The 24,450-nt window shown below is 45.1% G+C and overlaps 1 protein-coding gene across 2 annotated transcripts in view; it reads right to left on the bottom strand.

Moving 5' to 3' along the window:
• The window catches only part of ARHGAP35 (Rho GTPase activating protein 35), a 114,150-nt gene that overhangs the window by 61,317 nt on the left and 28,383 nt on the right, over positions 1–24,450 (bottom strand). For both annotated transcript variants that reach the window (XM_061139681.1, XM_061139680.1), the window contains exon 2: positions 10,522–14,398. In XM_061139681.1, the coding sequence (XP_060995664.1) occupies positions 10,522–14,205 (3,684 nt within the window). In that variant the 5' untranslated portion in view covers positions 14,206–14,398. The remainder of the gene's footprint in view (positions 1–10,521; positions 14,399–24,450) is intronic.

Raw genomic sequence — 24,450 nt, 5'->3', positions numbered from 1 at the left:
AAAAAAAAAAAACTTTCCAAGAGCTGCCAGGAAGCCATTTCTAATCACTATAACGCCTCTGACCATAGTTCTAGTAAACAGACAGTAAATGTTAATGTCATACTTCCTCCACCCTCTCAATACGTGAGCTGATGAAGTGTGTCCTAACAGTTTAAGTTAGCTAGAAAATTTAGCTTCCATCACCTGAACACTTACTAAGTACCAGATTCTGGCTTAAATTCTTTATATGTATATTTCATTCCAGATTCACAATAGATCTGTGGGTATGGGTGTTTAAAACTCCATTTCACAGATGAAGAAGCTGAATCCCAGAAAAATTCAGTTATTTGCCCGTCAGTTCTGACTACAAAACCTGCGGCCTTAGCCACTACGGCTCATTACCTTCACCTGAAGTCCCTGGGATATGGAGGACAAACGGATGACTAAATAAATAACTGAGGGTACACTGACAACCTGAACTTCTAAAGGTAGTAAGGTCTCACATAAAATATACCAGGGATGTTTAAGCTGGTCAAAGAAAGAATGGGGCATGGTGACAGCTATTTCAATCAGCTACCAGGACTATTTCATGCAAAGAGAGCAGATTATCTTGTACAGTCATGTTGGGAGAGATGAGATGAAGAGGAAGAGGCAATTTTGGCCAGAGAAATTTAAAAAACAAACACCCCCCTCCCCCAGCTGTTTAAAAAGGAAAGGACTGCTCTGTCAGTGTTCAAAGCAGAGGCTGCAGCCGACGGGCAACATTCATTGTCAAGGAGGCCCTGCCGTCAGATGGAAGGCTAAATTAGAGAGCTGCTCTTACCCCTTCACCTCAGAGTCTAATAAGATCTAATCAAGCTCAGCACTCCAACTTACAAATGGAACGTGAGCTCTGGCAACAGCATCAGCTCCCCTTGTTGAATGACACGGATGTTCACTCTCATTCTAAGATTTAAACAAACTCAGCTTTACAGAACGCCAAAATATTCCCTTGAAATAACTGAAGCCTCTCTAGGGTGTCACAAAATCAGGCAGGGATTCTTGCGCAACTAATTCCATATCTTCTGAGGAAGGAAATCAAGACTGCGGTACAGGCCAAGAGTCGGGCAGGACTGTTGCTATGACAGGCAACACCGCAGGCATCTGAAGGGTTACTGGGCACATGTCGAGATGGAAATGCCATTCTTCTGAGTGGTCTGCCAGATGTCTCAGTCCCAGGTCAGACATGTGTCACTCATTAGGGCGTCGTCAGAGTGCTCGCAGCAGCAGGTCCTTGGAGAGAAGAAAATAACGCCATCCCAACAGCTATCTTCCTCTGGGCTCGCTCATTAGTGGGCTGGACTGAAAATAAGCAGCCAGCTAGAGGAAACCAAGTCCTGAGAATAAGCTACACATCTGCATGTCTAAGTTTAGAGTCTGACTAGGTGCAAAATGGAAAAATAAGAGGAATTTATCAGGAGTGGCCATGTGCTAGACACTCTGTGCTAGGTGCTCTGCACTTATCTGAAAACTCACAACCACCCTTCAAGGTAAGGGTTATTAACCCCTTTCTACAGATATGAAATCAAGAGGCTCACAGAGATTCACACCCAGCACTGAGAGAGCCAGGGTTCAGAGGCCAGTGACCTACGAATGTCAAAGCCTCATGTTCTCTCTCCTTCGTGACCTATCTCCATGATGAAACACCACTGACATAAACAAGGGGGTGGGTCAGCTCAAAACCTCTTCACTTTGTCCTATGGATAGGTATTTTTTGAATAAATAACACAGTCCATTGTTCTTTACTTCACAGTTTCCTTAAAAACCTATGAATTTTTTTTAAGCAAAAAACTTTTTTTCCTTCAAAGTTCCCTTATTGCTCGATACTAACCAAGTAGAAAGAAATAAACCAACAGTTTATGCCAGTGTTGCAGTGGGGAGAAATAGTGTTTGGAATCTGCCCCAAGGCAGATTGGCCTTTTGGCCTTTCTGAAACAAGAGCATAAAGGGGAAACTCCTGCTTATGGAAGAGTAAGCCCACCCTACAGCTCCTCCAAGTTCACAGGGCAAGAAAAAGATTAGAATGCCAGCCAAACAGCAAGGAAAAGCCAAGAGGAGATGCCCTTCTACCCGTCTGTAAGATGACTGGGTTCTAGAGCCACATGCGCAGCTGACACTTGAACAAAAACCGTTTCCAATAAAATACAAGGCCCATGTTTCTTCACAGTTTTTTCACGTTTAGCTGAGATGAGGACCATCTCTGTGGGGAGAGTGTCTTTCTTCTTCTTCTGACATTGTGCTGCTCTTCCTAGGATGTGAGGAACTGAGGTTCAGAAGGCCCTGCTCACACTGGCAGTACTACAGGCTCGATCTCAAGAAACACGTGAGGTAATCCATTCCCTGTGTCACTCTGTGAGTACTGGACAAGGAACAGGCGTCTACATACACACAGGACCGGCTTCCCAATGGGCTAAGTTCCTAGTACGCAGGAATCTAGGCAATTTTCCTTTTTTTCAAAAAAACTCATTTATTTTCTTTTCGGCTGCGCTGGGTCTTCGCTGCTGCACGTGGGCTTCTCTGGCTGTGGGGCGCAGGGGTTACCTGGCTGCAGTGCACGAGCTTCTCACTGCAGCGGCTTCTCGTGCTGCAGAGCACCGGCTCCAGAGCTCAGGCTTTGCAGATGCGGCACGTGGCTTTAGTTGCTCCGAGGCAGGTGGAATCTTCCCAGACGAGGTATCAAGCCCGTGTCCCCTGTGTTGGCAGGCAGATTCTTATCCACTGTGCCACCAGGGAAGCCCCCGTTTTTCCTTTTTAATGAATTACACCCAACGTCACATAACAGACTGGCAGCAGAGCTAACACTAAGACCAAAGTCCTCTCTCACCCTTGATGAATTTATAATCTAATTGGTATCAGAGAAGATATGTATCTACAGCAAGCAAAGGGGATCTAGACACCAGATAAATACCAACTGAATTACAAAGGAAAAACGGTCTCCCATAGCTTCAATGGGGAGCTCAACCACCCCTTCTGGATAAAGAATATTCTAACTTCTATGGGAACAGCAGGAACAACTATGTAATGATCCGAAACTGTCAACTTCAAATATTTTCTCCCGGTCTCCATAGATACCCTTATCCACATCAAATGATTTATCCAGATTTTAAGGTCAGAATATATGGTCACTGGAGTTGTACCACCTAGCACAGCCTTCTAAGTGCTTGATAACCTACCTAAAAAAGTAAATAAAAAACAGAACCCAGCCTGTGTTTTTTATTTTTGAGGAGGACTGTCATACAGAGCACAGCCTGGAACTGGGACAGTGTCCTCTGAATGGAGCATTCTCCCTCTTGAGAGTGAAAGCGATGCAACAAGCAAAGCCCAAGAGGATCGCCCATACGGTCTGCCAAGCTGCACGGTGGCCCACCCTGAAGTGACTGCAAAGTGGGTGAAATCTTAGAAAAACCCAGAGGTTCCGTCAACTACATTACTCCAGGTTTTTCCCAAAGTGCTCTCTTGCATTCCGTATCCAACATCACAGCTTTCTGATTGGTGGTGATTCTTGCACACTTCCAACACAGCTTCCAAAGGACCTCTTCAATTAGTAAGTTACTCGCTCATGCCCCAAATGTGTTCTTGGCTGACTGCTGCTCCTGCTTCTGGCTCTGAAAAAAATCTAAGCCCAAGTTTAACAGAAAACCCAAGGATGGAATTGATCTTGCCAGCAAACCCTATTATGAAAGGACAAATGCTTAGCCTCGTCTCTTTCACACTTGGAGCATCTTCCTTTAGGGATGGGCCACAGGGCAGCAGGAAGTCTCCCAGCAGCCCGAACCCTCCCTCTCGCAAGATGGGAAAGGAAAGAAAGGCACGCCATCCCCTCAAGGGCCCCAGGACAAACTGAGACCATAGCTTGTTGCTTATGGTACATGGGCACAAATCTGGGTCAATCCCTGCTAAATGGCCAGTGCAACAGGAGGCTAAGCAGAGAGGAGGGTCCACTAGTTTCAGGAAATGTTCACAAACATTCATGACCGATTCGCCACTCACTGAATCTGGACTTCTCAGAGCTGTGGGGCTCAGCTTTTACCTGCTAGCCTCCTCCCAAACACTGGATAAAAAGTATTCAGAAGGCCTTTCTCTATGGAAGTAGAGGTGATTCCCTGACTCGAGCTGAAATAACTTGAGTTTCTACAAAGATATGTCAGTATCACTAGGCGGTAGAGGAGAACAAGTTGGCTCAGTGAAGATCAGAGCAATTTTCTGTTCTTTGAAAAATAGATTTAGGTTGCCTATTGTCATTTTTTTAAAAAAAAGAACAGGTGTGCTAAGCTAAAGCAGATAGTTAAAGATAGCCTATTTTTGTCACCAAAAACAAACTACAGCAGTTCTTTGGGCTTAAAATAAACTGAGAACCGAGTGACACCAGTTCAAAACAATTTCTCCAAGTTCCAGTTGCTATTTCAGCGCCTCCATGCCTTTTTTGTCCTCTATTCAAGCAGACACTGAAGCTAGAAACAAACCACCACGCTGTTCTTAGGGGGCAGTGTGGGGAAATAGATATTTCTAGATAATAACCAGAGTCCTTTGTCTGCAATGAACAAGTTGACTTGGTTGACTGAGTGCTCCAAGTGTGTGCCTGGCTATTGAATATTACCATCCTTCTCAGAGACTGGACTCTAAAAACCCACAGAAAATGGAAGTCAGAAGACTGGGGTTCCCAAATCTCAACTCCTCCGCTTAGTAACCACACTAACTTAGAAGCACTAAATGAGTCTCAGTGTCCTCATCTCTAACACCGGGATTTTTTAAAACATCACTTCCTTAAGACTGGTAAGAGAAACAGATGATGAAAAAAATGGATGTGAGAATGCCTGGCACTGGACCTGGCACACAGGAGGCGCCCAACGAGTGTAGGAAAGTATACGCAGAGCCTTTCACAGGGATCCGTGGCCTTCTGTTATTCTGCCTGGGTCTCCCTCACTCCCTGCACATGCCACGTTTTCTCAGTTTCAAGTTCCACACCTTTTCCTCAAAACTTTACCCCAAGAACCCTCCATGTTCACTGACTTTTGCCTGCTTTACCCCTTAAATCTCAGTTTTAGGACTTCCCTGGTGCTGCAGTGGTTAAGAATCTGCCTGCCAGTGCAGGGGACACAGGTTTGATCCCCGGTCTGGGAAGATTCCACATGTCTCGGAGCCAAGCCTGTGCAACACAGCTACTGAGCCCACGCACCTAGAGCCCGTGCTCCGCAACGAGAAGCCACCACAACAAGAAGCCCGCACACTGCAATGAAGAGTAGCCCCTCTTGCTGCAACTAGGAAAAGCCCTGCATGTGCCAACCAAGACCCAGGACAGCCAAAAATAAATTAAAAAAAAAAAAAAAAAAAAGTCTTAGCTTTATATATCATTTCCTCAGGGAGCTTTACCGGACAGCCTACCCCAGTTGCGGGTAAAACTCCTTGCCATACAATTCCTTAGCACCCTGTACCTTCACTCTGGCCATGTTCAAAATGCATGTAAATACATGGGTAAAAGTCTATCATTCTCTGTTATGGTAAACTAGATGAACACAACTACCACACGCATGACACTCAGCACAACGCCAGGCACGCAGGCGCTCAGGGAATGCCCACGCATGGAGTTGAATGTGTCTTTCCTAAAAGAATGAATGGACATGCGCTTTGGAGCAAGAGTGCATGCGTGCTAAGTCGCTTCTGTCGTGTCCAACTCTTTGCGACCCTGTGGACTAGAGCCCGCCAGGCCCCTCTGTCCATGGGATTCTCCAGGCAAGAATACTGGAGTGGGTTGCCATGCCCTCCTCCAGGGCATCTTCCTGACCCGGGGATCGAATCCGCATCGCTTCTGTCTCATGCATTGGCAGGCAGGTTTTTTACCACGAGCGGCATCTGGGAAGCCCATGGAGCAAGAGTACTTCTTTTCAAAGAAAAAATTCTTTCAGGAATCAGAACATCCAAGGTCCAGTCGGCATCCCAATACCATTTTTAAGATCAAGGTATTCATCTGGCCTTCGAGAGCTCAGAGCAGGGCCAGCCCCCTCTGCAGCGCACACTGGAGTCTTTCCCGGGTAGGTTACAAAGAGCTCATATCTCACACCATTCAGCCTGTCAAAATGCAACAGCCCTCCCGGTCGGGTGAGCAGTCCAATTCCCCAGCTGGTTTTTATTCACACTAGAAACTTTAACTCCGTTCTAGGCCTCACAAAATGAGAGCTGTGTCCACACAAAGCCACAACAACCAGCCAATTCACTGAATCCGATGAAATAAGCCAATTCACCGGGGGGGACACAAACTGTCAAACTGGTTACTTGGTGCCTTATAGACCAAACAATGCGTGATTGAATTGGCTTGCTTTTCAATAGGTTGTCTTGTCATGTGGTAGCTAGAGTGACTGAAAGATTTTCTTTATGATTCTGTTTTGTCTATTTTCTTTTTAAAACACAAAATAAGAGCACACCAGATAGAAGGGTAAATAGCCAATGATGTCTTCTCTTTAAATCTGTGGTCAAGCTCACTGAATTCAGCAATTTGAGCTTGCCCAAACAGTACATTTTGTGGACCAAGGCACCCCAGCCTGTTTTTTGGCTTTAAAATAAGACCCTGCTGCTCCTGATCTCATCTTTGCAAACGCACGGTGCTGGGAGACAGAGACCATGTGCAACGACAACTCTCTACAGACAAAGCATCTATTCATGGACCCCACTGAAGTGCAATCGTAGATTTTCAATTTCATTCAGCTGAGTGCGGAAGGCTCCCACTATGAGGGTGGGTTGCTAAATGGTTCAGCTGGGAAAAGGACCCGGAATGAGAGTGAGCTTCACAGTCTGCACTTTCATTATTAGAAACGAAAGCCATTCCCTGAACTCCAACTCCAGTTCTACAGTAAAGAGCTAATCCAGTATATCAGCCAAGGGCACTGAGCAATTTTTCTTTCTCCACATGACACAGGTACCCGGAGCATAGCTTTTTTGGCTGTTGTTAGGCTTGTTGCTAAGGTAAGGGCTGAGAAAGCAGCTAAGTGACATACCGGGTTAAAACTTATAGAAAAGGGAGGAACAGTGTTGGGTCCCTAAAGCTCTCAGCTAGACCAGACCAGTGTTCTCCTGTCCTTGAATTCAACATGCGTACTTTCACCGTCAAGTCTTTCTTTCCTCACAGCACTTCTTCAATTCTACTCATTCTTCAAGGTCCAGTTAAATAATAACAACAATGAATGCTCATCCAGCATGCAGCATGCTGTGTTTTATACGCACAGTCTTATTCCACTTCTCACACCCTATGAGACAAGTGCTACTGCACTGGCTCCTCTTGCTGAAGGGACGTGGAAGGTGAATCACGTGCCCAAAGGCCCAGCCAGGACGAGGAGGAATTGGAGGAACTGGCATTTGGTGTAAGGCCCCCAGTTCCCAGAGCCCGAGCTCCCCATCACCCCACACTGCACGACCCTAACCAGCCCCAGCACAGGATGCCTGCTCTGCCCAAACACAGACCCACTCCCCTCGCCCTCCAAGGCAGACCACCTACTTTCAGAAGCTGTGCACGTCTCGCTGCCTCACCTGGGTGCTGTGGCGTGGGTGAGAGCAATCTGTGCCATCTCCCCAGTGGTGTCTGGCGTGCGGGAGGGACTAAGTGTGTTGTTTCCCATTACCACCTGGCTCTCCCCTCACTTCAAATAAATACTGAACTGCTTTGTCATGCCAATAAAAGTCAGAGACCAGATTCCCCCATGTAGGGGGATTTGGCACTCTCTGCCCCATGGGATCTTGCTTTTCCAGTAGAACAAGTGTCAGTCTGATTCCTTAATGGCAGCAGATTTTAATAGAAGGTTTGCGCCAATCAGGAACAGAATCAAGACTCCGCTTCTCTCTGCATTAGGATGACAAAGCAGCAAGGCTCCTTTTAAGGCACCATTTTCCAAGGCAGGAAAAGACATTTTTCACCTTTTACTCACTCTTTCCAAAGGATACTCCTAAATGACTTCTGGCACGCTATTGCTCTGGGGCCAAAGGTAATCGTTTCTGTATGACTTGAAGAGGTGGGGCCCAGATAACCAGGAGGTACGGGAAGCTGGTCACTCCTTGCACGCTGACCCAGCAACCCCATGAGGCAGTTCTAGGCGAGTAGATGCGCGTGACCGGCATGGAGGCGGCTATCTCAGAGGTCCCTGTAGCCAGCTGTTCCCTGCAGAGCCTACTCTTCAGTGCACAGCTTATCTGGGGATGCGTTTTACAAGCATTATTTTCAACAGTATTATAAATGTAGCTAGAAGTCAGAAAAACAGTTCTGATTCACAGTGTGATATTATGCCACCTTCCTAATTCCCAGGTGTGCAAACACCCCCACGATTAGAAGACTGTCAGCATTTCGATAAGCTGTGTTGGCAACAGTCTTCACTGGGAGTGGTGGAGGAGGAGAGGAAAGTCACAGCGTTCAAAATGTTTGGATTCCAGGATTATCAAACAGGAGAGCTCCGGGGAAACACTGGCAGGCTGGTCAGGCTACTTTCCGGCTTCTGAAATAAGAACTGCTTTCCACTGGCCTGCCCACTATTAGCTTTTAGAGAACAAAATACTGATGGCAGATGAAGGTTGGCAAATGTAAAACCAAACCGTGGGGAGAGCAAACAGAAGAATGTCCACGCTGTTTATTAACATTCAACTGAGACTGGGAGGGGAAGAGAACACACAGATACTGCCCTGCCCTTTCTGATGTTCCGTAGGTCAGAGAACTCTGGAGGCTCTGGCCAGTGGTGACAGAGGAGCAGGCTGTATGGCATCCGGGAACAGGCAGGGTGTGAACAGGCTTTCCCTGTGAGGGCCACGGCACCAAGCGCCTCCAGCTCCAAGGGCCCTCTCAGCCAGTGTGGGCTGCAGGACTGGCCTCCAAAGAGTGTTCCACATCAGAACTGTCAGCTCTCAATACAGCCTGGACTCAAGGGCCCTCTGGTTTGGTATATCTTGCAATGATGAAAGTTTGGGACGACCTTTCTTCCAAAGTTCCCTGAAACACTTTCAGATAAGTGACTTTGTTCTCTGCCATTTCACAGCAGGGAGAGGGGCAAAAGCTTTCAATGAAGAGAAACCATCCTGTACACCAGCGGTCCCCAATCTTTTTGGCACCAGGGACCGATTTTGTGGAAGATAATTTTTCCGCAGACTAGGAAGGAGGTGGGGATGGTTTCTGGATGATTCACGCACATTACGTTAGGGTGCACTTTATTTCTAATCTAATGTCGCCGCAGATCTGACAGGAGGTACCAGCTGGCAGCCTGGAGGCGGGGGACCCCTGCATACAAATGCTGGGGGAGGGCCTGCGTGTGAGAGTTCTGTTGTGGCGTCTCACTGACACAGCCTCCTCTGAGAAATAAAGGGTGTTTCCCCTACTCTAACTGGGGGGAAAATAAAGTTGGGAAATGTCTTTTAGATCTCAAGGTCTAAGTCCACAAGGACAGAGCACACTGCCCTTTACACTGCAATTCCACACAAGGTAAAGAGACTTCCCCTGCCGCTGCACTGGGGGCTGTTCCCCCAGATCTGACGGCAGGCCCGACATTCCTCACACACACAGGTGACTTTTCCCCTTTCCGCCCCACCTGTGGTCCCTAAATCAAATCTGCAAGTAGTAGCAACCCACGTAAAGAGCTGCAGGGCGCTCTGATTTTACAAACACGGGACGGGTCTATAACCTGCAGAGGCAAGATGACTTTTCATTTATATACCTGGAGACCTTTCAATGATTTACGTGTGCAAATAAAACAATCATCCAATTTTTCCCTATCTAAAATGCAGCAACCTTTACAGATCATCGAGGGGGAGAAGGAGTATTTAAGAGATGTATGGATGAAATGTTCCTTTCTCAGTCAAAGACTACGGACTATGACGTTAGATTCTTGTGTTTCAGTGAAGAAAGGCCAAGCACGTCATCCGGTTTAGCTGCTTGTCCGGATACTGACAAGCTCATTTCAGTAATTGAGTGATCTGCTCACTTCAGTAATTACCTAAGTACTGTTTTGGACAAAGACTTCTCAGGTTATCTCTCCAAAAAGTCCTTACCACTTGAGAGCTACCAGTAGGAGCTTTCTGAGACACTGTTCACTTACTTTTCCCCAACTTTTTATTTTGTATTAGGATATAGCCCATTAACAGTGCTGTGACAGTCTCAGGTGAACAAGGGAGAAACTCGGCCACACACACACGCGTCCTCCCCCCGACCCCCTCCCACCCAGGCTGCCACGGGGCCCTGAGCAGAGTTCCAGGCGCTGCACCACAGTCCCTGTTGGTGATCTGTTCTAAATACAGCGTGCGTATGCATAGATCCCACACTCCCTGGATATCCCTTCTACTCTCCAACTGTAAGTTCCTTCCCTAAGTCTGTCTCTTTCTAAGTTCATTTGTATCATTCCAACACTGTTTACTTTCTAAGGCAAGTCAAGGAGGAAACACACACAGCGATTTTTAACCAGGGTAAGCTGTCCTTGAAAACCTTTGTCATCATCAATGAACTCTCACCAAGACTCCTAGAGCTCGAAAGTCATGTCTTACCTTAGTGTTTCTTCTTAGACTGCGAAGAATATTCCTCCTCCTCGGGTCTTCATCGGTCTCGTATGGAATGACAGCGCTGTCTCCTTTATAGCCCTGGGACGCCTGGTCCTCCTCTTTCTTCCGGATGGGCCCGAGCTCGTCGTCGCTGCCCACGCTGAAGCTGGTTCGGTAACTGGCAAACCTCCCCAGCCGGCTGCATCTCGTCCTGTACAGCACTGGCTTGCTCACGATGGAAACCTTGCGGCCCCGCTCCAAGGAGCTGGTGTCCATTTCGCTGTCGGAACCATTCCCGCTGCCGTTGGACTGGGCTTTGTTGATGTTCCGGATGGTGATGATCTTGCCCTGTGTGCTGTCGTGGGGCACCGAGTATATGTTTTCTTCCTCATTCCTTGGCTTGACCACAGCGTCCATGGGTTCAGCATAATCAGAAGGATCGAACCCATCTGGAGGTAGCCAGGTGCTCGACGAGACGGACTTCCTCTGTCCGTCTCTGTGGCCCTGGTCTAAGTAAGACAGATCCCCCTTGGTGATTTCGAAATGGACAGGAGGCTTTGGCTTGACTGGTGGAGGTACCTTGTTGTTCAGTTTACTCTCAAAGTTGCTCATGATGAAGGACAGCCCATCATTCCCCTCCAGCTCCATAGAGAGCTTGGAATGGTCTTTGGACAGAGAGGGCAGTGGTGTGTCTTCTCGAAACATGCTGTATGACGGCGTCTCGATGTCCTCCTCTGAGTCCTGCAGGTTGGAGTTGCAGAGCGGGGAGCCTGCCCGGGGGGAGTTAAACACCTCTTCGGTGGTGCTGCAGGCCTCGGCAGCATTGTCGTACATATGCGTAGCCTCAATGATGTTCTTTTTGTCCACCACATCTTTAAAAAAGGGGTGGAAGATCTCAAGTTTATGCTGGGGTTGGCTACAGGGGATACTCGTGAACCTCCCGTCAATTTCTTGAGCAATCTCCTCCCCCTCGGTCAGCTGCTCCCGACTTAAGTCATTATCCAGGACATCTATAGCGCCGTCAGTGAGTGCAACCAGCTGAATGGGGATAATATCCTGCACTTCACAGAGAAAGGCACGTAACATAGCCAAGGAGGCCTTACGTTTGGCTGAGTAAAAAACAATGTACCCATGGACCAATCGGCTTTTTCGGATGCTAAATGAGGAATGGTATGAAAGAATAGACAGTTCGATGCGCTTCTTGTGTAGTCCGATTGGGAGTTCAAGTAAAACAGAGTTGTTGCTTCCACAGTGGGAAGACTTACAGGTTTGAGACTGAAGGACAGGAAAGAGTATGTCATCTGCACTAAAAGGATCCCCACACATCAGACACATGACAATTCGCAGGTCAACGTCAGCCAGGTCTTTGATGCTGGCGGTAGAACTGACCAGGTTTAAGTTACGCTTGGAGTCCAGGAGACCTTTCAAAACCTGACTGATCTGCTTCTCGTTGATGTTGCGCCCGTAACCGATGCCAGCGGAGGCAGGGTCGAGGAAGACGCACTGGAGCTTGCTGGCCACCTGCTGGCCTTGCTGTATCAGGCTGTGCAGCGTCTCTCCGCTGGTATCTCCTCTTTTGTTAACCAAGATCAAGGTCAGGGGGAGATGGGCTAAGTGATTATCTCGCCGGCCAAGTGTGGACTCTCTGCTCTTCTCTATACTCTCTACCACATATGACAGAGACTCCTTTGAATTGTAAAGGCAGAGACAACCATGGGGCTGAAACGTTGGAGTCTGGAAAGAGTTCACGGGAAGCCTGACGTTCCCTTCTATTGGCCTCAGGGAGAGCTCATACATTTTCCCGTCTATTACATACTTGTCGTCATTTGTACAAAGAGCTCGAATCTCATTGGCCAACTCCCGGGCAAGGCCGTCCTTGCCCAAGATCACCAAGTTGATTCTATCAATGTTGGGGTCGGAGAGTGAATTCTTCTGATTCCGGTCAGATGGTCGGATAAACCGAGAACTAACCAAGTGCTCAATCTTAGCGTCCACGCAGGCGGGGCAGCTAGGACACGTCTCCTTGGTTGGGTGGTACACGAAATGAATGTGCTTTAGAATTAGGGCGTCCCGCTCCGCCTGGAGCTTCTGCAACGCTTTAAACCGCTGTTCCTCCCCAAGCACATCCTGGATGACACCCATCTTCTCCTTGCTGGGCTTGGCATCCAGCTCCAGCTCATAAAACAACTCTGAGTATTCCAGCAGCAGCTCCTGAAACTCTTCCTTCGCTTTGTCTATAATCTGCTTTTGGTGTTTGCCATAAATATCCATGTAAACAGATTCCTCTAGCCACTGGTAGAAATCTTCGTTCATAATAAAACTGCGGGCCTCTTCCCAAGGCTTGCCAGGAGTGATGAAAGGAGAGGTCTCCAGGTTTTCTTTAAACGCCCTTCTCATCTCAGCTCGTTTCCTCTCGTTCCGCAGCTTCTCTAAGTGGGCCTCGTAGAGCTGCTCTGCAGGGACAGTGTCCATTAAGTCGAAGGGAATCCGCTCATTCTCCATGTTGTCAATGTGGCTGGTGGCATCCCACGGCGTCTCCTCAAGCACAACAAACCACTTCAAGAATTCTGGCTTGGTCTCCAGCAGTTTTTTGGCTTTTATGCAGCTTAGGTGGTCTATTTCATCTAGGTTGGGGATAAGAGCTTCAAAAGCCAAGGGCAGGGCTGCCAGGTACAGCTTCCTCCTACGCTCAATGTGCTCGTGCTTGAGGCGATGGATGTGCTGGAGAAACAGCTTCTTGGCTTTCTGAGTCCCTTCCAGGTAGACATAGTCCTGGTACTCGGGAGAGGCCTGCATCTTTCGGCTGACGCTCAACCAGTTCTCATTGTGGTTTTTCACAATGCGACTCACCAGCCACTCATATTTGTCTTTTGCTGTAGCTATCTGTTGGCTCTGCTGCTTGAGCGCTTCAAAGTACGGAATGATTTTTGTCTTTCCCCGACTCTTGTCAATGAGTTGCACTAAGGTGCTGAAAGCTAAGTCCACATTTACATTGGATCTTGCAGAGGTTTCCACAACCTGGAGGTTCTTTTTGCTTAAGGCAAAAGTATGCGCATCTCTAATGTACCGCTCAACACCCTCATCACACTTCGTCAGGACAACCACAATGGGCTTTTTTGTTTTTGCGAGCTGATTGTAGAGATTAGAGACGAACTTGAGCTGGTCATCAAAGTTCCTATTCATGCCCCTGCTAACATCAATGCCAAGAAGAAAACCATCAATCAGCAGCTTTCCATCTGGCATTTGCTTCTGCTCAAAGTCCTGCTCCAGCCCCAGCTGGTCAGTGCAAAAGTACATGAGTTTTTCAGCTGATGCAAGCTTGGTTGCAGCAGCTCTCTTGATATACGGCTGCAGGGTCGTGCTCCGATGAGGTTGAAATGTCTGATCATCAATGAATTCGGTCTGCTCCACAACATGCATCTTACATTCCACACAATCCTCCAGGGAACGGCCGACTTCTCCCCAGTAGAGAAAGTGGTCATTATTGACCACTCGCCCACCAAAGTCACTGGTGCTAAGGACAGAGGTATGGTCCAAATGAAACTCGTCCGCGCTCGGGCGCACGAAGCGGTTGCACAAACAAGACTTCCCGATGCCACACTGGCCCTTCTCCTTCTCTGTCCCAGACAATCCCACCACGCTGATGTTGTAGGTGGGAATGCGGACATCTTGCTTTCTTGCCATCATCATCGTCGACACATCCTGCCACAATCCGCCACTTCCAAGATCAGATTAGTGTTTTCCTGTGGACCCAAAGGCTTCCCCACATTATCAGTGGGGGCTGGCTGCCCACGAAGCAAAAGTGTCAGATCTCATAGTGTCTGTATACCAGTATGAGGTCAGTTTTTGCCACTTTTCATCGCCAAATAGCCAACATTTCTTCCTGGATGGGAGAGAGAAGAAAAGAAAACCAATCAGTATCATAATTTTGAACCCAATTTTAATCACCAAACAAGCAAAACTCAATTTTCTTCTTCAACAAATAAATATAGTAAATATCAAATATACCAGGCCTTAAGCTAGGTGAAACTGTAAGAGCAAGTAAACTGAGGCTGACATCTGTGTGCCTTCAGAGAGGTACGGTATCAGCGACTGGAGGGAGACACCTCAGGAAGCAATGTGCTGAGGACCAAAACAAGGGCCTGTACGTGCCGCGGAGAGATGGCCGACTCCAGGGCTAGGGGAGGAGTGCACAATATGAGCCTGTAACAACCTGTTGTACAAGGGGGGAAGGAAGTGCTTGAAAGGATGATAGGGTACCTCACCAGGACACGGGAACCGGGCTGAAGGGGCACCGACTGGTCAAATTTGGGACACTCTGGACACCAAAATGATTAAGTACAGAAATGAATTACAATCAGACAATTATCACTTAACACTAACCTAGGGGGGAAATTTTGATTGGGAGCAGGATTTTGTACAGAAGTGAGGATTCTCCTGACAGACTACTTAAAAGATGCAAAGGGAAGAAGAAAAACAAATGCTAATTATACGGTGGAGATAGTGGACAACACTCTGAGAGCAGGGAAAACAATCACCATCAAAGAGGCCAGAAGGACACCAGGGGCCTCCAGATGTGACACCCCTGGAGGACACAACATCCCCACGCAGTGTGATGGCCTGAGTGCCTTACACCTCTGCCTTGTCACCAGGAAACACCAGACAAGCACAAAATGAGCAAGATTCTATTAAGGTGATGGTGGTGGTGGTGGTGGTGGTGGGGGGGGGTTCCTGTTTAAAAAAAAAATCAGTGTCATACTAGACAAAGAATGGCTTTGTAAAGAAATATTCCAGACAACAGGAGGCTACAGGGGCATTATAAGTAAGTGCGACTATCAAATCCTAAACTGAATTCTATATGGGTTGGGGGTGGAGGGGCTGGAGAAGGAAGGCTACACAGCACATCATTAGATCAATTAATGACACTATACTATGACTAGAATTAGATAAAAAGTATTTTATCAGTGTAAATTTATGCAGTTTATAACTATCACATGAGAGAAGAGCCCTTTTCTTAGGAAATGCACACTGAAGTATTAAGAGGGAAAAGACCATAATGGTCATGACTGGTTCAAAAAAAATTATATCAATATCAAAAAAAATTATATATATTGAGAAAGAATAATGCAAATGAAGTAAAATATTAACAATAGGTGAATCTGAGTAAAATGCACAGGATATTTCTTTGTACTGTTTTCATTTTTTAAAGTTTGTAATTATTTCTAAATAAAAAGCTAAAAAAAAAAAAAAAAAAAAAGGCGGGGTGTGTGTGTGTGTGAATATGGGGCCTGTTTCCCTGACAAGAACATAAACTCTGTGAGGACAGAACCCATCACCCTGCCTTGTTCACTTCTGTGTCTGCAGGCTATGATGTCATGTTTGACACAAATATTTACTAAAGGAATGAATTAATGAATTGACTGAATTCAAATAATTCAATTCAATTCAAATAATTAACTGAATTAATGAATGACTCTTAGAGCATATTAAAGAGCCCCCAAACTCAGCCTTTTAGACTTAGGAAAGCCTTGCTGTAGGAAGTTCCACCTCAGGAGAGATGTGGAGGAGATGAGATGTGCAGAGACTCCTCTCTCCCCAGAAAAGGGCGCAGCCCACGGGAGAATCAAGTGAAACAGAGCATGTGGGGGAGATGGGGGAGATGCATTAGCAGGTAAGCAGCGACCAGATGAAGCCACTTTCAAAGAGCTCCGATTCTTCCCCAAAGACTACGGGGAGCCACAGAGTGTGGCTGAGAAGTGGCACCTTAAAGGACCTAAAGGCTGAATAGTTGAAGTAATGAAAAGTTATGATAATGTCTTATGAAGTCTTCAGCAACCTTCCAGCTGAAATAAGGAAAATGTGTAATCTTTGGCCGCCTCTACATAAATGGTCTTCTGGCTGCTACAGTTTACACCGAACGGCAGTCTACTTACCCAGGTAAATAGGACTGTGTAACTGCCAAACCTGTAGCCAAAGAAACAGTCTCCTGAGACATTCCCAAAGAGAAGATCTTAAGATAAACAGAGCAATCTTCTTTTGAATCTCATTTATGCTTGGTAGGAACCCAGCATTTCTACAACCTTAATATACTTCTGTGAACCTATCTCACAAGAAATGCCACAGGAAGTCAGACCACCACATGTTACTCTGACTGATACAAGGGAGTAACAAATGGGAGAGCAGCTGGCCCCTGTGATGATAACTTTGAAAGGTCAAAGACCTTTCCCAAACATCCATGGCTTCCTTTGATAAACCATAAAGTCAAGCCCGCTATTGGAGACAAAATGTTGCTAGATGGTATGTAAAAACTGACCATTTTCAAAAGAGAAATTTCAGAGCCTGTAAGCAACAGCCTCCAGATAACCTAATGGCCTGCTCCTATAAAAGCTGAGCGCCAGACTTCAGCAGGAACAAGTACAGTATCTTTGGGAAAGAGAAAAATCCAGTCTCCCCACCCTCCACTTCCCTGGGTGATTGTTTACATAGGTAAAATTATAAGATGCTTATGAATATCTAACGCATGTTTACATACATCTCTGAAATACCTGAAAAGGAAAGATCTGTACAAAATCAAACTGCTTTTTGCACATTACTCAGTAGCACACATAACGAGGACAGTCAGGTAGGAATGCTGACGGAAGTTTAAAGAAGGCAAGGGTGCTCCCCTACGAGAGCCTTTCTCTATACTCCCTCACCTCAGGGTCTGGCAGGACCCAAAGTCACCCACTTGACCAATCGTGAAATGCAACTTGGGGACACGGGTCCTACTTCAGGCAAATGCTACATGCAGCTGGCAAATCATCCCACTTACCTTCTGGAAAGTGGATTGAATAATCATCTCAGGAAAACGAAACCACAACCTGCTTGTAAACCTCAAGAAATGAAAAACAGTGGCTCAATTCTGAACTAAATTAAAAAGTATAGTCCATTCAACGCCCTGTCACTTAACAATTTTTTAATGGCAGGATTTCTATTTAGTCCATTGAAGTCAAAGTCTCAGTTATCTGAATGACGCTAAAGAAAAGAAAACACTCTCAACTCTCAAGAATGTAGCAACTGCTATTTTAAACCCAGAATGCTGCTGGCTAAACTAAAAAAGCTGTAAGAAATGAGAATGAGCTGGCATAGGAGTGGTTAATTTTTGGACATCTGGTACCTTTCCACTTGTTAGAAACCTAATAGTTTCCCTGGTCTAAGTATACTCTTCTTACACGTCTGTCTTTGATGTCTGGATAATGCAGTTTTACTAGTTCCTCAATTGGACTGAATTACACGGTAAACAAAGACTGTTATAAATCTAAAAACGTCTCAACACTTGGTTTAAAGGAAATAACCTTAAGTGCCTGGTCACAAACACGTTCAACTTTTCTAAGAGGTGGGTAAAAACAATTAGCTGAGTCACTAAATTTAATGATCTGAAGACCACAAAGAAAAAGCAGAAGACGGGGTATGTTCAAGACTTCACAATGTCTTCAGAGTTTAAATCTGATGGGAACCAGTGTTCTTCGTGGGCAACTAAGCTACTCAAACAGCACAATCTGAACACCCATTCTAATAATTTGCCAATACTAATCCTTTCAAAACTGAAGAGTTAACAGCAGAGGAGGAAAAAAATATTCCTTTAAACAGTAACTCCTTTTATCTTTAAGCTTTACTGAGCTACTTGTATTGGAAAAATAAAAACACAGAACCTAACATTTAGCTTCACATAGGTCAACTACTTCAGAAAGGAAAACACTCCAGAAGAATTCTCAATTCTTTGTCACAAATATATGCTGAACTAAAACATAATGCCAACTCTTTTAGAACCTGTCACCAAGCTTCTGGCGTTGTTTATGTGACTTGTTTAACCAAGACTCTAGCTCCCCAAAGAGCACCTCAACTGGAAGGTAAGAGGAGGGTGTTCTCGTTTTTAACACCTCTACAGAACACCCAGGGCAAGAAGTGGTAACATTCCCAAGATAGTACACATTTCATAGGACACAGAAATGCCAGCGAGCCAGCATTACCATGACTGCTGAAGTTCATACTGTCAACAGCTCTGCCGACCAGTGTCTGCTTCACCCTCCCATCCCCGACCCCCCACCCAAGAGGAAATGTTTCTTGCTCTGTTATCTGGAATGCCCTGTAAGACACAGATCTACCAGCACTATTCACAACCAAAACTACTCTCTCTACCTATGAGAAGAACAGAGAGGCATTTCATTTCAAACAACCATATACCGAACACCACCAAAACTAATAACACAACACTGTATAATAATTACACGTTATACGATAATATAAGGAAATAATTTCATAGTGCGACACTAGCAAAGGAAGCAAAATCTTTGTTACCACAAGTTTTCTTAGTTCCAATAGGAGAAAGGATTGGAAATACACATTGTAATCTAACAGAAAGCAGAGCATTTTCTAAATGTCCTCAATACCTCATACTTCTCACCACGTTAAATTTCTGAATGGATTTTCAAAGCTGTGAATTACCATCAGCAGCTGATTAAAATGTCTGCATTAAGGAGATTCATCCTTAATGGTAAGACTCATCGCTCCACAGAGGGGAGAGGGAGAACCAAACGCGGGGATCTAACCAGGAAGCATTTTCCCCATAAGAGAAATTCCTCAAGGAGAATTTTTTTCCAATCAGGCCAGAAAGGATGCACTATAAAAACTCCAGTAACAAGAAAACACTACTCTCTGTTTCACTGAGCCACTGAATTGAAACAAAATAATCTTCAAAAACCCAGTGTTTCTATTTTCATATTATTAAATGCTAAAGTAAAATTTCTTAATGTTTTACTTGGGTTCTTCTTTACAAAAAGAAATTAAAAGAGTCCAAAGGTCCTCGTTTATTCAATTCATTCATCTGTGGAATCCAGATAAATTTACAGAACCTTAAAGCTAGTGATGTGCACAAATAATGTATCAGAGTATTTAACTATAAATAGGAATTATCATCCTATGAACCTGACAACAAAATACAGACCACCAGAGTGAGTCTTCATTTCCTCTGTGTGGTTTCTGTCAAAACCTGAAGTAACGCCCTTTTCTTTACTGCAGAAGTGTCTTTTGAAATGACTACATCAAACTCAACAAGCACAACATAGTCTTTAAGGCTGAATAAAAGAGGAAGGTAGGCCATTTGATGGCCCCAGTTACAGAGCAGCTAAATTCTCTTCTTCCTTCATAATATTTCAGAGACCTTAACCATTTTTTTAATTACTGTAGTCTCTAGTTCTTAGAATTGAGAACCTGTCTACCAACCAAATCAAATACATACTTACATTTAAGACAGTGTGATGAAACAAAATAGAAAAAGGGCACTGCACTTGAAGTTGGGAATCTAATAATTTATTAGAAACACAGTATTTTAAACTTAAAAAATAACTAGACCACAGACAATAAATGGCACAGACCACTTCCGCAGATCCAGAGAAAGGAGAGGAGATCATTCAGAGCTGGGGTAGACTGGGAATGGTGTCAGAGCAGAAGTAAAATCTGAACTGGTACAGAAAAGACTGGCGGGGCTGTGAGACACGGCCCAGGTGTTCTAAAGACGTGAAGGGCATGAACAATGGTGACCAAAACAGACATACTGTCTGCACAGAGTCCTCCAAGCACGGAAGGTAGAAAAAGGGCAGCAGGGCTCAGACAACGGACAGACTGTATTTTCACCTGTGAGCATCTAACATGAAAATAATCTTTTATTCCACCAGTGTGATTTATTGTTGGTAACACTGCTACCTCAACTCCTCACCCAGCAAATCAACACAGTCTAAGGAACTGATCATCTTATCAATACATGAAAGAAAACATCATTTGAATTAGGCGATTATATTTCTACCGTTCAGGCCAATGCAAATTAAAATAGTATGATGGGGAAGGGGCAGAAAGCCACAGATTTACAGAGGAAGCAGAGTACACACTAGCCCAGAACAGTGCGGTGGTGCTCCCACTCTACAGGCTCCACAGGCCTCTGGCTGCACTGGCTAGACACTACACCTGGTTAGTAAAGGGGGAGGATTTCCTCACCACAGCCCATCTGGCCCCAGGGCTCCAGGTACAGGAGATCTCTGAAATGGGTCATCTGCATCTGATTTGGAAAGACTAAGTTAAGTGTTTCAACAATCTGGTCTTGAAACATGTAATCTCATACAACAGATGGGCTACTCTTGGACACTGGGATGCATGTGCACTCAGCTCTTCCTATGCCCCATGCAAACGCCATGGACAGCACTCTCCAGAGAGCGCAATGCAGAAAATACAAACGGATCAAAAACAATTTTCAAGGATTGATGATTCAGATGTCTGTGTTGAAAATAATCTGGCCCAAAGTTAATTTTTTGAAGAACAGCTATGAAAGATTCTCTGACGTTACATATATAATTTTTTACCAATATCCCTTAATGATCCTCTTGACTCATTTTCCCCCACAAACCCTGGTAAAGATACCTCCATGTTCCAGGGTAGAAAAACATAGCTATGCTATCTTACCATCAGAGCCGGCCCACACAGAATAAAGCAAATAGCCCATTTTCCACCATGACACAGTTCTCATGCAGAATTCTACAAGCTGGTCCCCAAAGAAACAAAATTTCTAAGCCAAGTTATTCACAGGATGAAATCAAATTCCTCTGATGAATGAAGGGAGTTGCTTTCAGCAAAAGCACTTCCTTAAACTTTATCCTCAGCAGCTTTCTCTCAGGTAATTCTGGAGTTCTGATCAGGCTCTGATCAAAGCCACTATAAACAAAGGCAAAACCAAAGGCTGAGAAACTCTTCTCACTGATGCAGCACAGTTTCTCCCAGTTACCTACATTAACAACAACAACAACTTCTAATAACCTGCAAAACTACTCCATGCCAAAGGAAATGTAACACCGAGACCAAATGGAAACTGAGATCACTCGAGCCCACCTTGGTATCACAGCCTATCTACCGTTATAATAAAGTGAGCTGAGATTCTTACCAAACCAAGATACAAAAATACAGCCATGTCTTACTTTTGAATTCCCTGGTATTCATGTCAATTTTACATTTAGATTTTGAAACAGTAAAGTTATAAATTTATCTCAGCAATTGCTTCTGAGCACTTCTGATCTATTCAGTTAAAAAATAAAACTCAGCAGGAAAAAAAAAAGTTTTTTTCAAGGAACATTCTCCATAAAACTTATCTGAATATACAAGAGTGGAGGCACCATCCAGCCAAATGTGTCTTGCTGAGGGAGAAACAGGCATTTCTTCAACTGGGGAAAATAGGTCGAATTATCCAAGTCCAACAGTAAGCGTCAGTAGTCAACACCCCTGGTGGCAGTTTTAGACGACAGGATTTCAGCCCATTATTTCTAATTATTCCTCGCTACTTATTTGCATGACTCTATAAACTGCCAGTCCTAAAATAGACCACTGCTAGTAATAAGTTATGCACATGTATAAACTTTTAAAATAAGAACAGTTGGTTTTATTATTGTTATTTATTTTTATCTTCTGTACTGAAGATAAGAACAATGGTCACAAAGAAACAGAAAAGAAGAACTTCTAAATCTACTAAACTTTAGTAGGGAACAAAGAATTCACAGTTTAAAAAAACTTATTTAGGACTGACACTAACAAAACCAATACTTATATTTCTCCTTCCCATTTTCTAGGAGCTTCAGTTACTTATATACTTGCCTTGTTTCAAAACACTGTTAAAAGCAGAGGTCTGAGGGAAATGGAAAATGAACAGTTACAAGACAGAATATGGGAAGGAGCCTGGAATTAGCACAAAAATCATGCCTTAGGCTCAAAGTCATCATTTTTGAAAATCTTCTAAATTGAGGTATTTATCCCAATTGTCTAGAGGTGATGGACTTACGAATTAATATAACACAAAATGATTTTTTAAATGAAAAAATGTTACACGTAGGCACAATTAACAAACAGGCATTATGAAAAACATTATTTCTTACTTGAATATTTATCACCTCACTATTTAAGGCTAGGAAAGGAGGTGTGATAGAAAAAGGGCACGAATGGAGCTTCTATTTCCTGACCTGGGTTGGTTACATGGGTAAGGCATTCACTTCATAACTGTTCAAACTGCACATGCTTTATACAGTTTTCTTTACAGTCTTTTTTCTTTTTACAAAAGGATATAGTTTGGAGAAATGAAGAAACACAGGCTCACAGAGCTAGCAAGTAGAGCTGGAATCTGAACGCGGCCCTCTCTCCACCATTGGGATGCATCCTCTCCCTTCTACACTAGGCCTCTGCCTGGGGTCCTGTCAAACAGGTGACTCTAATCCTCGGGTATCAATGAGAAGAAGGGTTGAGGAGCAAGTGCCCTGGAGGGCCCCAGATGCAACTGGCAGTTCTTCAGGGCCATGCAGAAGGCTGAACAGGTGGAACATCAGACCTCCCAGCATTTAAGCAGAGCAGCTCAATTTGATCTACTTTATATGCTTAGATTCCACATAAAAAGAAAAAAATTTTTCAAATTCTATAATTTTTTTTTTTTTTAAAAAAAGCTCAAAAAACTTCATGGTTCAAAAACCAATCTAATGATCAGACATTTGGTGGTCTAATTCCCAAGATTCTACCAAAGAAACACAGGTCAAAAAGAGTCTCTTGCCTGTCCCCAGGCTCCTTTTTTGAAACTCTCACTCAGGAAACTTAGGCAGAGGAGTGACTACTGACACACAGAGAAAGGAAAGAACGTGGCTGGTAAGGGATGCAGCCTCGTCTGACAGGCCCAGGTCTGCCACCTCCCGCACCCCCAAATCCCCACGCCCAGGCCTGTCTCCCCACTCTACCACACTGTCCTGGCCAAAGACCCGGAACGGAGAGCACAGAAGGCAGGGATGGTGGGAGAGGTGGGGGCAAACCTGTCTGGTGGGCCCTGTCACAATAAGGAGAGCCTGGACTTCATCCTCTGAGGAAGCCCCCGGATTCTGAGCAAGAATGGCACAGCCAGTGCAGGCTGAAAGGGGGAATTCTGAAAGCAATCTTTGTACTCGCTGCCTCCCTCCATATCTCTCTACTGCTATTTTACCCTCACTCACCCTACTGGGTAAATGCTTTCCGTGTAAAGGCCACTTCAAACCTGGTCGTAATAAGCACCATGAAAAACAACTGCTTATGATGGAATTGCTGACACAGTAGCGGTGTGAGACACCCCTTTGAAAAGCCTTGTCAGGGCCCAGTCTTTGTAATTTAGTGGTGGCTCACAGGAAGTGCCTGAGAGTCAGATTCTTTCTGACTGTGCTCAAGGCCATAATTTCCTTCCCATACTTAAGCTGATGACCCTGTGTCTCACTGTCAAGGAAGCCGGCCAAGGGGAAAGGGCAGATAAATAAGAAGCAAAATCTGAAGAAAACTGGCCAAAAAAAATTCCTAAGATTCTTCTTGGGATTAACAACTAAGAGGACATCTAGATGAACTGATCTGTGCAGAGCTGCGGACAGCTGGCAGCCGACTCCTTCAGGTAACAGATGCGGAAGCTGAAGACGAAAAGGGAAGTCACCGGGGCTGCGGTCGGCCCAGCTCCAGGCGAGGCCTCCCTGACCTCACCCCCAGCCCAGGGCTGTTTCTACACACCGCTCTCTGCCAGGGGCGGGTTAATCAAATCCTAGAATCAAGAGGATCACAGAAGGGACAGGAAGGAGCGTCCTCCAGCAGCACGCGGCCTACAGCCTCTGCCCCCACCGCAGCTATCCTCTCACGAGCTTCTGCGGGGTGCTCCACACAGCACCTGTTACTTCGAGATAAACGTCAGACTCTCAAAGTAACATGTCCTGCTGGGGAGTTCAAAAATAAGAGAACATTGTGGTCATATGAGCAATATAATAAACGGCATTTTCTATAAAATGCTAGCTTCATGATTTTCCCTTAGATAACACATCAGACTAGTACCTAGTTCCTCCTTATCAACCACCATTCCTTGAAAGCCCGTGGCCA

Source organism: Dama dama, chromosome 4 (genome assembly GCF_033118175.1).
Source record: "Dama dama isolate Ldn47 chromosome 4, ASM3311817v1, whole genome shotgun sequence".
In the NCBI taxonomy this organism is placed as follows: Eukaryota; Metazoa; Chordata; class Mammalia; order Artiodactyla; family Cervidae; genus Dama; species Dama dama.
This window is presented reverse-complemented; position numbering and strand designations above follow the sequence as displayed.